Source organism: Cantharellus anzutake, assembly GCF_015039405.1.
Source record: "Cantharellus anzutake strain C23 chromosome Unknown EI90scaffold_21, whole genome shotgun sequence".
NCBI classification, from domain to species: domain Eukaryota; kingdom Fungi; phylum Basidiomycota; class Agaricomycetes; order Cantharellales; family Hydnaceae; genus Cantharellus; species Cantharellus anzutake.
The window spans coordinates 765,386-780,624 of record NW_024066971.1 but is presented as its reverse complement, the minus strand read 5'-3'; the positions used below and the strand labels follow the sequence as shown (position 1 = coordinate 780,624).

The following is a 15,239-nucleotide window of genomic DNA, read 5'->3' as shown; positions in this document are numbered from 1 at the left end:
TGCGAGATGTGTGTCAGACAACGTCCATACGAAACCATCGCATCCAACCAAAATCGGGCTTACCAAATGTTGGTTCGCCGGCCACAAGGTCATGCTCACTTTGTCGTGTTCACGTCTTGTGTCCGACACGATGAGATCCGACAATTTCATAGCTAGTGACGGTGAGGTCAAAGCTGGTTGCATCCGACTTGAACGCCGCGCGTAAATTATAATGTTCAGAACCAAATTTCAACGTTTAATTTTGTACTACGTATCCAGCATCATGCAACATACCAGAATCAGGCAATCAAAGTCAAGCCACCAGAATCAGATTGGAACACGTAATTATTTGAAGGGTTGCGCGAGTGTTGTGGCGTTCCGCCGCCGAGCAACCCCCTTCGAATGAGAGTGGCTTCTCTGCCAGTTGGTCGTGAAAAATAACATCTTGGCACACGTCACACAGTGTGTCAACCCATTATGGGTTATAATTCCTGCACTACACGAATACAATCGAGTGGTTCTTGATTGGATACTCGCAGACTAAATCCGTGCCGGTGGCTCTCGAAGCCGTTGTTCACGGGGAGACCCTTCGATATCTGCTCATGAATCGGGATCGATATCTTTTACGCCTCTAATGTACTCCAGCGAGCCATTAATGCATGTATCGCCCATCTGCTTCACTAATCTAACACCCCTCCTTGTTAGTCAGTCAATCTTGGGGTCGGAGGACTCATGGCGGCCAGGAGCCGTAATGAGTCCTGGTTCGCCGACCACAAGGTCGACTGTGCGGTTACTCAGGGGGACAACGGGGGTTCAAGTTCAATTTCTATCAATAGATGCTGTCCTTCTCAACACATTGTTGATTCTTAATGTACGTTTTAGAGGCAAAAGACAGGAATAAAATCGCCTTCCATCCCTTTAACCCTCAAACGTAAAGCTCGCCCCCGATTTTGTACTGCAAATTCATGGTACCGCCATGGATTCGCCGTATTGTGGCAAGTTATGGTACCTATATAATTAGCTGAAAAAGCCGAGAACGGCTATAAGCGGTATGGGGGAGTAGCTGGATACTTTCAGTTTGCCATGTGCTAACTTTGAATGCGTCTGTTCAAATCAGACCTCCTCCATCTTTTTTGGTCCTTGCACATATATATCTCGGGGATTGGTTGCAAGATCTCTCAAATTTCTCCTTCTCACGTCACTCTCAATCACTTTATAACAACGATTCTGACGATCAATTGGAACTTGGACTGTCGCTTGTCCACCCCACTGCAAGAGCTTATCGACGGTCGGAGACCATACTTACACCTGAAACACTAGTTCCCCCCCAATTCAAGATATCCGATGTCTTCTAAGTCCAAGGGAACGACGTTGTTCACGTCTCGGTAGCGCGCGGAAACTTGAACCGGAGAACCTACTTGGATCGAGGAATACGGGCGTTCTGCCAACTTGAACGGGGAGTGGAAGGGATCAGAATGTGGACAGAATAATGAACAACCTGGCGAGGCTGAGAGAAAATGAGTGTGGAGTGTTGACCGAGGGATTGAAAGAACCAGTGGCGATCATAAACGATCGTTCTGAAATCGCGGTCGTCATACCAGTAAGATGGCATTTGTCTCCGAGGGCGGTTGCATTGCATCGGCCGAGTGTCTGGCAGCTATAAGTCTGGTACACGTAGATAATGTCGAGGATATATACGTCAAAAAAGACTGACAATGCATCGCCATCGTCGGAACCTGAATCGGAAAAAATGAGTTCTGCGAAGACTGCACACTCACCGATAAGTAGCTCGCTATAGCTAGAGTCGTCCACTTCTCACCTCAGAAAAAGTAGGACATACGGCCCCTTTTCGTAGGGGTTTCCTGTGGGGACGTTTTCTCAATGCGGTGCATGTTCTGGAGCTAGGTCATTACAAAATGAACAATATAACGATGAGACAAAATACATTCGGCCAACAACGGATCCCCATTTTCGATTCAAGATCAATGCTTTCCTAATTTGGTGACAGTTAGACTATTCTTCACAGCACCCTTTCTCGTCACATCTAGCGTGAGAATTGCTTCGGAGCTCTCCTGAAGCAGCCTCGACAATGTCGTCGTCCAGGTCGTCCCACATGAAGATGTTTGATTGTGCGTCACTGCTCGTACTCGAGGAAGGCTGCAGCAAATAGACATCCGTTCCAAAGCGTCACTCCTTTGCCGAAGATCCAGGTATTCCTTCTGGCCTTCGCGTCGCTGTCTGGTCCTGTAACTATCGCTTTTTTTTATCAACAGAGTTGGACCTTTCCATGTACGCTGTGGCTTGGAATCTTGATATATTACATAGGGATTGGTGATATATCAAGCTCTCCTGAACAGCTAGCTCGTTGGTCCTAACGATGAATTACTCATGGCGAAGGATAGTGTATCATGATGGGGGGCATTGTCCGATAGGATTGTTTCTTACGATATGCACTGTTTCAGCTGTCGTGTTCGGGGTTGTCGAGAAATATTGGCAAATGCTGCTCTCAAGGACGATAACTGGTACAGAATGTGGCGACGCCCCGGCAGTCTTCTTGTTTCTCTGCTGCTGATAACCGACTTTTCAGAGTCATCCGAAGGTGATAGAATCTGTGTGATTTAAGTGCATGCATTCTGAACCTTTTCATTTCGCCAGTGCAATGGGTGGCGTCACCGATTCTACTTATCAAGCAAGGGCCCTTCATTCATCCCATTGTGTTGGTTGGCTCTCCATCCTATTATGGAAGCACCGGAATGACTAGGCCGTCGATACGGCCTCTATCCCTGTCCGATAAACAAAGAGCCGCGGCATCTGCTACACTTCCTTCCCAGCCCAAGGACCGTCTGGCAGGCTCTCAAAGATCCTATCGTGCGCGGCGTGGTATTATCCTATGGTTTATTGGCGATGATCTCCACTTCGAAGAACGACTACATATTCGTACTCTAGATGTATATCACAGTCGATCACAGGGGGATAAGTTTCACAGTGAGGACTTGTTCTTCCGGAGTTCATGTTGTGTGCTAAAAATGGTACCGCCGTTTAGCCTGCTCAAATTGCAACCGCTCTTAGCATATGACGCTATGCGCACTTTTGTTCCATCTCCATAAAACGGGACACCATGAACATACCGGGACATATCACACTTTTCGGGCCCAACACACGATGCATACCGGGGCAAGTCAACTTATGGGATAATGTTCCTTTCTGGGTCAAACATTTGGAGTAGGTGTAATGCTTGTCGTGAAAGTCTTACTACCCGGGGTGAGTGACTTTCCGCAAGCAGCACGCCGCGCATGTCATTGATGTTTTGCAGTACCTTCGTCCACGGGTCTAATGTGATTCTCGTAACCGTTGCAGCCCCTTCTGTGCACTGTTTCACAGTCTCGCCCAGATGACCGCCAGCGCAGCTCGAACATAGGACCGCCAATGTACACGTACGTGTCATTATAAGTTCCCTGTTCTGGCACACTTGCTCAAAAGCTCTCTTCTAGTTCGATGTTTGCGTTTTCTATGAACCGACACATTCTCGGAGGAACTTGAGTTTTTTTGGCTTTGGCATCTCTGACGGTCGTTTCGTGGTAATCGACCATGGAGGCATCTAAACCCCGGCGACCAGGCACCGTTACACTGTCCGGAGTAGTGTGCTTCCTATGTGCCTCTTTGTTGTATGCGTTTCCCCTCCATAGATACCTCACCCTTGCCACTAACACTAATTGTCTGCGCATGACTTCATGCAAACTATCATGCACCAACGCACCCTTCAACGTTCGACTGCTTTGGCGTTAAGAGCTGTTAGAATCAATCGGACACAAAATTAGTCCACGAAGACCAACTGGACGTTGGAGCACTCACATCCTTTCCCATAAAAGCTGCAAGCTCTATCGCAATCACCTCCGCTCGATTATTCGGATCCTCCATCTCCTCATACCCGGTCGTATTCTCCAACTTGGCCTGCAACTCCGCCAGTTGTTCCTGCTGAATCTTTTCTCATCCCCTCACTCGTTCGTTTTCGTAATGGTGAGGATCGACCCGAACAAAGTAGGGACATTCGTTCCGTTTTGAATCGTGATGACAATAACGATCGTCTCCCCCCGTATGAGTTCATAGAAGCTGGCTGAGTCTCCGTCACCTTCGTGCTCTCCTCGCCTTGCTTTCCTCAAGATCCCCGCGTCAAGTCCTAGGAACGGGCATGCTAACGAAATCAGCAGGCTGCACTCAAGTTCCAGCCCTTAAGGGGATTCTTGTAGCGAGTTCAAAACACACTCAGATAGAAGCCAATAGATATCATTGCTCGTGTTACTTAATACATGACCATAATGTGCAACAGCAGATAGCAAATCTCAGCCTAGACATTTGCCCGTCCCATAATCCAACTCGTCAAAAGCACATCTCAGAAAAAAACTCGAGGATTAGTCGCGCTGACCTCCAGTCGTCAGGGAAAAAAATTGGGTCAGGTCAAGGATCGCAGGCGAGAATTTGAATGTTCCTAGTTTCGACCCAACAAACAAACTCCTGCAGCATTCTGGGGGCCCGTCTGATGGGGGGAGGATGTCACGAAGTCAAGGTAGGTTGAGCGGAAGCAAGAAAAGCATCACGCGACAAGTCAACTGGTTGTGATCGAACTGATCGTACGGGAAGGCGATCTCCTGGATTTCCCTGGCTCTTAAGTAACTGCGATGTCCACCCTTTTAGAGGGAATCGATGTACATGGCCAAGTGGCCCTGGGAGAACCATTTCACTTCCTCCCATTGATCACTCTCGCCGCTACGCGAACAACTCCGCTTTGTCCAGTGGGCATAGTGCCTCCTTTTCCAGAAGTGCCATCCCCTCCTGTCAATAAAGACATCGCTGAGTTTTGCGCAATGGTCGGCGAGCGTCATCACGGCCGCCAGTTCCTGCCCTCGCCGTTCCTCCAAACATGCCAGGCGATGGCCCGAGTGCCTGGCCATATCCGGCACGTAGGAGTACGAACAGATCAGTGCCTTTAAATCCTTGAAGTCCCCCAAGGATGGGCAGGTCTGTTCGGCGAGCGGCCACAGACTGGCTTCGTGGTCTGGCCAATCAAAGCCTTCCGCAACCATCATGGCATTTCCCTCATCGCTATCATCCCGATCGATTGGCCACACCGGTTCAGAATTCGATCCCCAACGCCCAATGCCGAGCGTAGAAATTGCGGGGAACAGACCGTTCAGTCCCGAGAGTACGTCTGTCAACTCCGGAATCCTGATAGATCTCGAGTCCAAAGAAAGCATCTTGAATGTCTTGACCCCCTTCAGATCTGATGCCATCGCTGCTCTGGCTTCACTCGAAAATTCCGAAAAGTGGTGAGACTTTGCCATGATAGACGTGGTAATTCTCCTAACTTTGCTAACTGCCCCGTCCTTAAGAAGTGTTAGCCGAAGGAATGGGATGATGGAATCGATGTGCTGCACATGAATAGATTGGAGCTCGCTCCAATCGGACTCCGGGAGAGGCGTGTATGGCTCGAGAAGGCCGCCAGGAGGGTTCTGCGTGATCATTTCTATGGAGCGCAGGAGGCATTTCGATGTGGACCTCAGATCCCTCCTTGTGATCTGATTGATAAACCTTGTGAGCCCCCTATTTGTGCCGCGGAAGGCGCATTCCTCCAACCCGCCAAACCTCAAATCACCAGAGCTGACACTTTTCTCAAGCTCACGGAAAAATATTTGTGCTGGCTCGGATTCCCCTCCGAGGGAGAACTCGAGTCTCCGAAGCCTGGGGCACAATCTGATGCCCTCGACCAGTCGCTTGGCTTCCTGCACGGTGTCGAGACGTTGATGCTCCTCCCCATTTTGATCCTCCCAATACCCGATCGTAATACATATTGATCGGACGTATCCTCCGATCGAGCGATGCGGTGGGGGTGTCAGGAGAAGCTCTTTGATGTCTAGATGTCGGTGTATTGCGCTGCCATGCAGCGATAAGGGCATCGTGATATGCCTCCAAAGTAGTGCGTCTGTCATGTTGCCAAAATGTTGGTTGGTGGCGTTCAACGCCCTGAGAGTTGGGCGGTCGGGCACAGTTTCACAGATGAGCCTCTGGAGTTCAACCGGGAGAGTTGTGAGGGATGAAGGTGTACGCATTTGAGTTCTGGTTGGATGGGGATATCGAGACAAGTGGTTATGTGGGACTGGTTTTTTATTCGCTTGAGCATTCCGGATCTTGACTCGCGGAGAGGCAATTGTGACACTTACTATGTTCATCAACTCAGACTGTAGTTTTCAACAATCCGACAAACCAAATTAGAGAGAGGAAGCTTGTCGCGGCTAACCAACTGGAGACAGTTTTTTTATGTTACCTGAGATCGGGTGGGGATAATAGGGGCAGAGCTAGAGGCAATACGGCACTGAAGACCGAAAGATATCGGGATAGGGCAGGCCGAACACTAAGCTGTTTCTGACCGTGTCTCGAAAGCAAGCACGCAGAGGAAGAAGAGGAGAGAGACAGCGGACTACCAATTTCATGGAGGGACTTATTAAAATGACCCCAAAGCCAATGCCATGATCCCATAAATAATTTAATTCTGTAGTACAATACGCTTCGGCGCTGAAATCAGAATTCAACATAAAGAGAAACATGGACAGCGGTCCCCGTTGACCTTTGTTTCCCATCGCTCTAACCCACATCAGATTCCCTGCAGTCAGAAATCAAAAATCCAAGGGGCAAAACAATAGATTAATATTCTGGTGTTCGTTTCGTGGCTGTTTTCCCTGAGAGTGGGAAGTGATCGATGCTAAATCAAGAGATACACAACCGAAATAGGTCAGTCATTGCCCAACTGGAAACTGCACCCTGTCCGCACGATCTATCATAGCATCTACAGCAAGGTTGCCATCCGAGTTGTCGTGTAATTCGGTTGATGCAGCATGCATGCGCGTTCAGCGTGTAAAAGAATATTGTTGTTGACCTGTCATGACAATGCCGGTAATGATCTGTCAATATATCCTATATGATTCCGAATTGAAATCCCAAAGCTTTGAAGGGACCGGTCACAATCCCTTGTATCATCCCCATTCCTTTTTATGTAAGCATCTCCTCGAGCGTTGGCCGAATTCATTTGTTCATTTGTTTTTTATCCACTCCCCTCTCAACATGATCCACGGAGATACACAGGTCCCGGAAACGTTTTTCGTGCTTTAGAGTTATCTCACCTTAGATTGGCCAGATGGTCTCATTGTCCGCACTTCTACCAACAATATTTACGTCGGCTCTTCGGTACCACATATATAGAAGGCCATCAATAGCGAAAACTAGCCACGCCCATTTTTCGTCATTGCCCATGTCAGGATACCTGTGAATCCTCCCGGCTTATCGTGTCGAACGACGTGCGCTCATCACTCTGCGGTTCTCGTCCGCCGTGCCACTCACTAGACCAGAGTTTGAGGCTGCCCCCCTCCTTTTCCCCACCCGTTGTCTTGGCCCACAATTTCGCAGTGGCTCATTCCCCGGCCTATTTGTGGCTAGTACAGTGTCTTCGAGTCCTTGGGGCAGGGTGGCGAACGGGTTTTGCCTCTGCCTCTCGCTCTCTAGATCTTTCAGTTTCGTTGGCCCCTGTGGGGTGACCCGCATTACCTCCGAATTTCCGTCCTGGTATCTGGTTCCTCGCACTGGAGGTCGGTACTGGGTTCTCCCAGTCAATCTCACTACAAGCTTACGGTTTACGAGCTACTTTTGAGTTATTCTACAAAGGAAAGCTTGTCTCGACCCGTTGGCAGTCGTGCCTTCTGCTGGAAATACCCCCCGCCAGGACACTGTTGTCTGCAGTCGCGTTGCTGTCACAGGTCGGCCGCTTGACACTTACCATTCGATACTCCAGCTTTGGAATCTGCGGCGCCATTCCTCTCTCTGCTCGCCTCAGCAGCAAGTGCGTCGACTCCGTCACTGCTGGTGGTTTAACAGCCGCCGAGCCATCGTTTTACAACGCTGTTAGCTTTTTTCAATTTATCACCGTCGGCCAGTGACGCGAGCTCTCTTGATATCTTAATGTTTTCGTGATTTCCAACGCGAATCCTGCCCATACCCCCCTCGGAAACCCGTACAGAAAGGGAATTGCTGTAAGGCCCCGCGTAGAAACCTTCGGTTTCGGTGCCCTGGGTTTGGCTCGGACACGCTGACGTGAGCGAGGGCTCATCATCTGCGCCGTTGACACAATCGAGTAGTAGCGGTTGTATCGTAAAGCATCTTATCCTACTCCACTACTTGGCTCGCTATCGCTTCTGTCATGCGTGACTCAGACGGTTATCCCGTACCAGGCCATGGGCGCCCTCTATTCACACCCTGCCGTTGCCTGCAATAACTTCTTGAGGGTTACTGGGAGTCCAACGGAGTCCAGCTCGGGATCCTCTGCGTTCTTAACGAAGAGTGGCACATTGGCCCCAAGCCTGACCTAACCCCCACTCCCTTGCAGTACATCATCCCCGCAAACGCAGTGCCCTCTCTTCAATTTTAGCGAGGGATATCTTCGAACGGCGTCTAACGCTGCAGTAACATGCAAACTGGTGATAATCAACTCTTTCGCCTGCCAGAAATTCTTGGGCAATCGCTTATTTGAGTCCGTCGTGTTAACAAACAAGCCAAGGGATACTTGCACACGGGACGTTTGACACTGCTTGCTTTTTGGACTGGGGTTTTCGTCCCTTTATCCGGGGACGCGGATGGACTTCCCTTTATGGAGAATGAAATAGTTGGCCGTGCGATCCAAGTCATCTGAAGGATATCTTCGCTGTAGCTCATGCCAAGATGACTCTGAATTGACACAGCCAGGGCGGTGACAATGGGTGTTTTGCATTCTTCGTAGTACTGGAAACTCATATTTCGATTCTTCTGTTTTCACTTCCCCACCAACTTCACCTCCCCCGCTGAATCGAGGACACAAATCCCTCCATAACGTGACCTGGGAAGCATTTATTTTCTGCCTAACGACAAAGCCTCTCTTGTTGCAAACCGACACATGCATCATCTTTGCTCCCTTCGTTGCTGGACATTCCTGGCTACACCAAGCCCGCCGAGCCTGACCTTGGACTAAGCGAAGAGATGGATAGATTTCAGCATTTCCTGATGCAAGCCCCATCAACAGCGTTACTCTGTGAAGAGGGCGCTGATTCGCTGCTGAACCACCTTCCCGGAGCACACCCCTCAATGGTTGGGGAGAAATTAATAAGCGTCCATTTTCGTGGATTGTTGTTTGCCGAGTGCGATGCGGGGAGTACACACCCATGAATATTAGCCCCGATAAACAAAACGAAGGTCCACAGAGTACGGGAAATCTTCAGTTCTATAGGGAGCGAGAGGAGAAGAGACGCGTCGAAGCTTCCGCCGATATGCGAGACCGATGTGGACTCCAACACCTTTATGCAAAAGGAGACCCCCTGAAAGCATTGGTGAGGATCCTGTTGCGGCAGAGAAAAGTATAGGCACAACTGCATCAACAACCCATTTTGATGAGCAAGGCTGTATACATAGGCCAAACTTGCTGAAAGCCCTTCGTACCTAGAACTGTGAAGTGAAGTGTTGAAGAATACAGCGATCACTGCATGTGACAACGACTACTGCGCGCTAATCACTGGGGAACAGAAGCACACGCTGCAGCCCGCTCTATTGTGCGCTGGAGGATCGGTACCGAGTGAGAGTTGAATGGGGGGTGATGTGATGTCAACGCCATCGAACTTATGATGCATGCATTCAGTGTCCCCCGTGGCCAGCTTGATTCCGTTTGAATTCGGGTCAAGACGTTAGGACTAATTGTCAGAGGAGTGAGATGATGAGCTCAGGCTAGATGGATATATCATGAGTTAGGGATCTAAAGCTTCGAACAGTCGAGCACAGAAGTCTGGAGTGACGCATGGCAGAACAATTGGAGCGCGAAACATGCTCATGCATGATGCAAGGATGCATGAGGAAGTTTTTTCCATCCACGGAAATGGCTATGTCATGCAACCCACAATTATCCAAACGACACCCGAGCCAAGCAGCGAGATAGTCAGGATAATCATTAGAATCCCCCCAATATCATTTGATGATGCGGGTGGTTAAAATGTAGTGTGTGTGCTAGCTGGCATGACAAGCTAGTATAGGAACGCCCTTTACGCTGAGGAACGATATCTTGGTTCACATACGAATTAGTCCAAAAGGGCAGTTCTGTGACGATCGTGAGAGGCAGTGGAATGCCAAGTCGCTCTATTACTCACAAGCGCCCTAAAGGCGACGGGAGGGTAGATGCATGTGAGCTTGCACTGCTCGGATCAACGACGTCATTTGAGGCAAATAGGCAAGTACCTTCGCGCCTGAAAAACACGTGGGACACCCCCTGAATATTGATGTCCATTCCGGATGCATCCCAAGATGTGGCAACTATACTTCTTGACGAACTAACGAAGGTAGACCCGCGCAACCTTACCGACTTGGTTAACGTCGATCTCGACCTCAATCGCAGAAAGAGTTGGGGAGGCTTTGGTGATGTGTATGTGGGCGAATATCGCGGTTCCGTGCGTTTGCTGCCAGGAAACGATAGCGCTCTCTAACATGATCCGCACTTCGGCTTCAGAACGTCTGTGTGAAGGTGTTGAGAGAGGTCCCTGTCATCAGCACAGACTGGGTTGGGAAGTTCGTTCGGGTCCGTATCATTTCCCTCACAGGCTGTGTGTTCCCTTGCCTGGCTAGAGCCGTTTTTCGTTCAGCGACTCAGACGAGAGGTTAAGATTTGGCATGACTTGCGACACGACAATGTTATCGTGTTCCTCGGCTGGACGCTGGGGCGCATTGGCGATAAATTACGCGTGGCTCTGATATCAGAGTGGGCTGAAGGTGGAAACGTGAAGGATTTCTTGCGCAGTAACCCACTTGGAGACCGCCCTCACCTCGTCAGTTGGTTGCGAGTTTGTACCGTCAAACTCCTTCGTTAATTACTTCATCAATCAGGTTCGGGGAGCATGTCGAGGACTGGCGTATCTTCATTCATGCAGCATAGTTCATGGGGACATCAAACCGGTGTGTTCATATTTGTTTCATCTTTTCCACTCTGCATTCTACTGGTGATCGTGATAGGAAAATATACTTGTTCTCGGAGCGAATCGTAATGCCCAACTCTGCGATTTTGGGCTCTCCTCTATCCTCGACGATTTCACAACTCACGCAGAGACGTCAAGCGTGATGAGCACTCCTAGGTACGCTGCCCCGGAACTAGTAGGGAATGTCATCACCAGACGAAATGAGGGCAGCGATATTTGGGCCTTTGGGTGCACAGCTGTGGAGGTGAAGTTGTGCCAAGAAATATGAGCCATGTAATTGACATGCGATTTAGATCCTCACCGATCAGATCCCGTATAAGTGGGCGTCAGGTCCGTTTCAGCTTTCTTCGGCTATCTGCAAGGGGCCCCCGTATGAATCGTATGAATGGAGCAATGTCGATTTCTTTAAGTTTGACAAGTGCATTTCGGCGTGTTTCGAGTCTCATCTTGAGCTGCGGCCCAGCGCTGCTAAACTTAGCCATTTGCTTGAGTTAGTGCTTTTTTCATGATCCGAACCCAGTATAATGACCTCACAAATTCAGGCTTGCGTCTGATACATCGCCCCACATCCATTTGAAGGGCCACCACATCCCTCATCGATTGCCCCCTCCCGCGCCCCTTACCCCGCGCCTGCACCCCATGCGTCTTCAAGCCGCGCTGGAAGCGTACATGTCGTCGATCCCCTGCAGCCTCCTTCCATCGATCCCCCGCCGCCCCAGAGGAAGCGTCCAAGATATACGCGCAGCAGAGCAGGATGTCTCACTTGTCGAAGAAAAAAGATCAAGGTGAGCCTTTGTTAATTCGTTCAACATCCGCTACGTATCCTCTTTTCTTATCTGTCCCAACTACTCACATTCCACCCTCGGTATCGTGACCCCCCCCCCCCTTACAACCATTTCTCCTTATCAAAGTGTGATGAGGTCAAGCCGTTTGCACGCGTTGCGACCATGCACAACGCGAATGTACATGGCCGTCGGAGATGCAACGCAAGGAAATTCCGCGTTTCCGACCCTCTTACAGTGCTGAACATGATTTGCGTTCATATCGGGCTCCTTCTTCCAGTCCTCCCTCCTACCCTTCTTCCAGTCCTCCCTACCCTTCGTCCAGTCCCCCTCGGACGCAGGAAGCATGGTTTCAGGGACATGATGACAGCATTGCCGGCCCTAGTGGGAACGAATCGGGGGATGAGTAGGCAGTCCTCTGTTTCCGGAATGATTTTCCACTAGTCTCATTCCATCCACTTTCATAGCTATGGCCGCATGGCTGGTTCAGGTTATCTTGACTTATCATATCTTCCTCAATCCCTATCTCATCTGGTCGGAGCATACGGAAACATCAGTCTCTATCCCAACCAAACGAATGTGTACCGAACCGGGCAGCAACGCAATTTGAACCCTGATGTGTCCGGCTTGCAGCCGCTCGGAATCGACCACAGTAGTTTTAGCCTACCGGCCCCTCCGCGATGCGGTCAGAGTCCTCTCTTCCCCCTGATTCGGCACCCTCTCCTGAGGAAGCAGCATTAGCTGGGTATAGCTCGGCTGGGGCACGCACAGCTGCTGGAGACAAGCAATGGAGCAATTCTCTGCCCATGGTCAATTCCATGCCTGACCCTATCGAGCCGATGTTCAAGACGCTCAAGGAAAGAGAGTTGGTATGTCATGTTCACAAAATTGCACTCCGGGAATATATGTTCCCGTAATTGCGAGGAAGATCATTGATGATTTTTATTTATTCTAGATTCGTCATTACGCAGGGAGCAGCACAGAGCTCATTATGGCAGTAAATACGTCAGCAGCGCTCAATCCTGTTCTTTCCACTGCTCTTCCCATCGTTCTCTCTGTTCCTCCGCGCACGAACGCTCCTGTCGAAGCGCTCCGTCTTTCTCTTCTCGGTGTCGCCGCCATACACCAATCATTCCTTCATTCACACTCCAACTCGAACAGACAACTACTTGAGAAGTCAACTGTGACAAACATGCGTGCTGCGGAGAAGGGTGCACCGTTACCGTCAGGACTCTTGGGAGACGAAGGCGAACAAGATGCAGCTGAGAATCTCAGGTTGGCGCTTTTGCTTAGGCAGAACGCCTCCAAATGTTTATATTTTGCGTGCCAATCGCTGGAAGGGTCGTTACACGATGCGGCTTTGGCCGCTAGTGCTTCGATTGCTTTGATAGATGTCTGTACTGCATAGTTGCATTTTGGACCAGTTACGTTCATGTTCTGACGTTTTGATTCAATTTCAGATCTTCGCTGGTGGGAATGACTATGAGTCGAACTTGGCTCTCGCGAAACAGTTGATCGCTATTCGGGGAGGTCCAGAGAACATCGTCGCTACTAATACGCCAGCCAGAACATCCTTCGGTGGAGGCGTGATTGTTTCTCCTGCAAGGCTGGCACTGGAAATCATTGCAGTGTACGATGTTTTTGGCTCTCTGACCACTGGAGAAGAACCAGCTTATCTGGGGCATGGCGATGTGCGATGGTGGTTGGATGGTAATGACCAAAATTACCATAAATACTCGGTGGAGAAAACCTTTGCCATGTCAAGGATGTGCATTCACCTTGTAGCCAACGTACGTGCCTGGTTTCCTACTACTTCATCTTTGTTGATGAACATTTTGCCTCCGTCTTCTAGGTCAGCTCTTTACTGTCGCGCCTGAGCGCTGTTGAGGGGACGGAAAGTTTCACAAAGATTCCTCCGGATCCTAAGAACGTCCCTGCCAGTGCTCTTAATCTTCATACTGAAGCCACCGCTCTCCTCGGGAGATTGGAAGAAGAGGCAAACAGCGATGCAGCCCGTGCCCCCCGTTTGTGGGAATTGGTTCGGACGAAGGAACTGCCACCGGTGGTGCGAGCGGGAGCCTCGGTGGCGGAGGTCTTGGAGAGGACGAGATTCCTCTCCCGCCGAACGCATCTCCCGATTACCCTCAGACGACTGCACAGCGCATTGAACATGGAACTCAGGCTCACCTGCTTGCTTTCCAGGTACTGCCGCTAATGCAATCTGTCAGGTCAATGTTACTGAATATTTTGTCTGCAGATCGTTCTTCTACGTCTCGTGTTCCACATGGACCGTCATGATCGTCGTGTGCAGTCCTTGGCGAACGAGATAATCACTCGTTGCCACACAAGCGCCACATCACTGCAGATGCCAATCGAGTGAGTCTTGGCACATGTGCTTTGTCATTCCTGTCTCTTCTATCTTTCATACAGTCTCACATGGCCCGCGATAATTGCGGCCTGCGAGTTGGACGTTCAGAAACGCGGTTTAGTGTCTGAGATTTTCGAAGGATTCAGGTGGGGTTGTCTAGGTTCTGTTTACAAAATTGCCCTCGTTATTGATCTTATGTCTCCCTCATCTGACTGAACAGGAAGAAAAGTTGCTATGATATTGATACTGCTGAACAAATTGTCAATCGCGTGTGGCGGCGCGTGGATCAAAACCAACCTCAAGCAAACTGGAAGTCCGTGCTCGAGGACGACCGAATGAGAGTTCTTCTAATATAACTATCCGCTTGTCAACATTCACATCTCATAACAACAATAACAATATTGGAACTCAGTCATCCATACGCATTACATGTTTAAGCCGAAAAGAACCTGAAGACTATGAAGGATGCATGATATTAAAGGAATTAAATACATAATTGAAGGGAGTGTAGGACCTGATGGGCCCAGCGCAGTGGGCGACCCTATGTAGGCACTAGGGTGGATCGAATAGCTTCAAAGGCGTAGTAGGCGAGTACTCCGTCTGCGGCAGCCAGCATAGGAACACCATCCACTTTTACTTTGAAGAGTTCTCTGCCTGGAAGCTATCGTAGTAATATTGATGGGACCCAGCACTCCATGGTTGCTGCGCGTGTCCCTCTAAACCAGTAGCCAGAGCCTTTCTAGTTCTAGCTTGTCGGTTGGGCCGTCGCAATGTACGTCAATAACGTCAAGTTTCCTGCTTAGTTTGCCGCTGTATCGACTGCCTTAAGTTTCTTCAGGCGATCTCTGATAGGTGGCTTCCAGTTAGACGGTATGATCCATCGAGCAGGGTGATTTCAGCCGGAGGGCTGGGATGATTCTCAAACCCTTTCTTATCATGCAGAAAATATGCGCGTTAGGCCTGACGGTAAAGAATGTATCATTTGGTCTATGAGGTCCCCATATCGTAGCAGGACAATGAGTGCTGGAGGCGAGTGCTGGAGGTGATTGGGGTTGGCCGGAAGAGCACGAGGGACTAGTACTT

General features: G+C 49.8%; 5 protein-coding genes across 5 annotated transcripts; 3 read left to right on the top strand and 2 right to left on the bottom strand.

Moving 5' to 3' along the window:
* Positions 1-4,667: 4,667 nt before the first annotated feature.
* EI90DRAFT_3056331 (uncharacterized protein) lies at positions 4,668-5,480 on the bottom strand (the record flags this gene model as incomplete). Its single annotated transcript, XM_039060228.1, has 2 exons — positions 4,668-5,249; positions 5,366-5,480. A coding segment is annotated over one exon (582 nt), but the record flags the coding sequence as incomplete, so codon positions are not given.
* Positions 5,115-6,291, bottom strand: EI90DRAFT_3056327 (uncharacterized protein). The gene is made up of 4 exons (XM_039060227.1): positions 5,652-6,291; positions 5,367-5,568; positions 5,256-5,303; positions 5,115-5,179 (listed from the first exon to the last, which is right to left on the bottom strand). Exons 1-3 carry the CDS (start codon positions 6,081-6,083, stop codon positions 5,281-5,283), a joined length of 657 nt encoding a protein of 218 aa, XP_038916590.1. The 5' UTR covers positions 6,084-6,291; the 3' UTR covers positions 5,115-5,179; positions 5,256-5,280.
* A 3,908-nt stretch (positions 6,292-10,199) lies between these two features.
* EI90DRAFT_3056321 (uncharacterized protein) lies at positions 10,200-10,716 on the top strand (the record flags this gene model as incomplete). The annotated part of the gene is made up of 2 exons (XM_039060226.1): positions 10,200-10,484; positions 10,544-10,716. Coding segments are annotated over exons 1-2 (284 nt in total), but the record flags the coding sequence as incomplete, so codon positions are not given.
* Positions 10,674-11,274, top strand: EI90DRAFT_2919086 (kinase-like domain-containing protein; the record flags this gene model as incomplete). The annotated part of the gene is made up of 3 exons (XM_039054687.1): positions 10,674-10,859; positions 10,918-10,986; positions 11,044-11,274. Coding segments are annotated over 3 exons (486 nt in total), but the record flags the coding sequence as incomplete, so codon positions are not given.
* Positions 11,275-11,917: 643 nt separating this feature from the next.
* EI90DRAFT_3056317 (fungal-specific transcription factor domain-containing protein) lies at positions 11,918-14,571 on the top strand. The gene is made up of 10 exons (XM_039060225.1): positions 11,918-12,194; positions 12,256-12,440; positions 12,479-12,657; positions 12,744-13,181; positions 13,249-13,578; positions 13,641-13,812; positions 13,839-13,990; positions 14,046-14,164; positions 14,219-14,302; positions 14,377-14,571. Exons 1-10 carry the CDS (start codon positions 11,986-11,988, stop codon positions 14,510-14,512), a joined length of 2,004 nt encoding a protein of 667 aa, XP_038916587.1. The 5' UTR covers positions 11,918-11,985; the 3' UTR covers positions 14,513-14,571.
* Positions 14,572-15,239: the final 668 nt, after the last annotated feature.

Excerpts from the sequence above, each read along its gene's own strand:
- EI90DRAFT_3056327 (XM_039060227.1), bottom strand. The coding sequence starts at position 6,083 with ATGCGTACACCTTCATCCCTCACAACTCTCCCGGTTGAACTCCAGAGG. Across the intron at positions 5,569-5,651 it reads CACAAATATTTTTCCGTGAG|AAGGTTTATCAATCAGATCA; the intron begins CTTGAGAAAAGT and ends TAGGGGGCTCAC. Across the intron at positions 5,304-5,366 it reads CATTCCTTCGGCTAACACTT|CACTTTTCGGAATTTTCGAG; the intron begins CTTAAGGACGGG and ends GCAAAGTCTCAC.
- EI90DRAFT_3056317 (XM_039060225.1), top strand. The coding sequence starts at position 11,986 with ATGCAACGCAAGGAAATTCCGCGTTTCCGACCCTCTTACAGTGCTGAA. Across the intron at positions 12,658-12,743 it reads CGCTCAAGGAAAGAGAGTTG|ATTCGTCATTACGCAGGGAG; the intron begins GTATGTCATGTT and ends TATTTATTCTAG. Across the intron at positions 13,991-14,045 it reads CTCACCTGCTTGCTTTCCAG|ATCGTTCTTCTACGTCTCGT; the intron begins GTACTGCCGCTA and ends TTTTGTCTGCAG.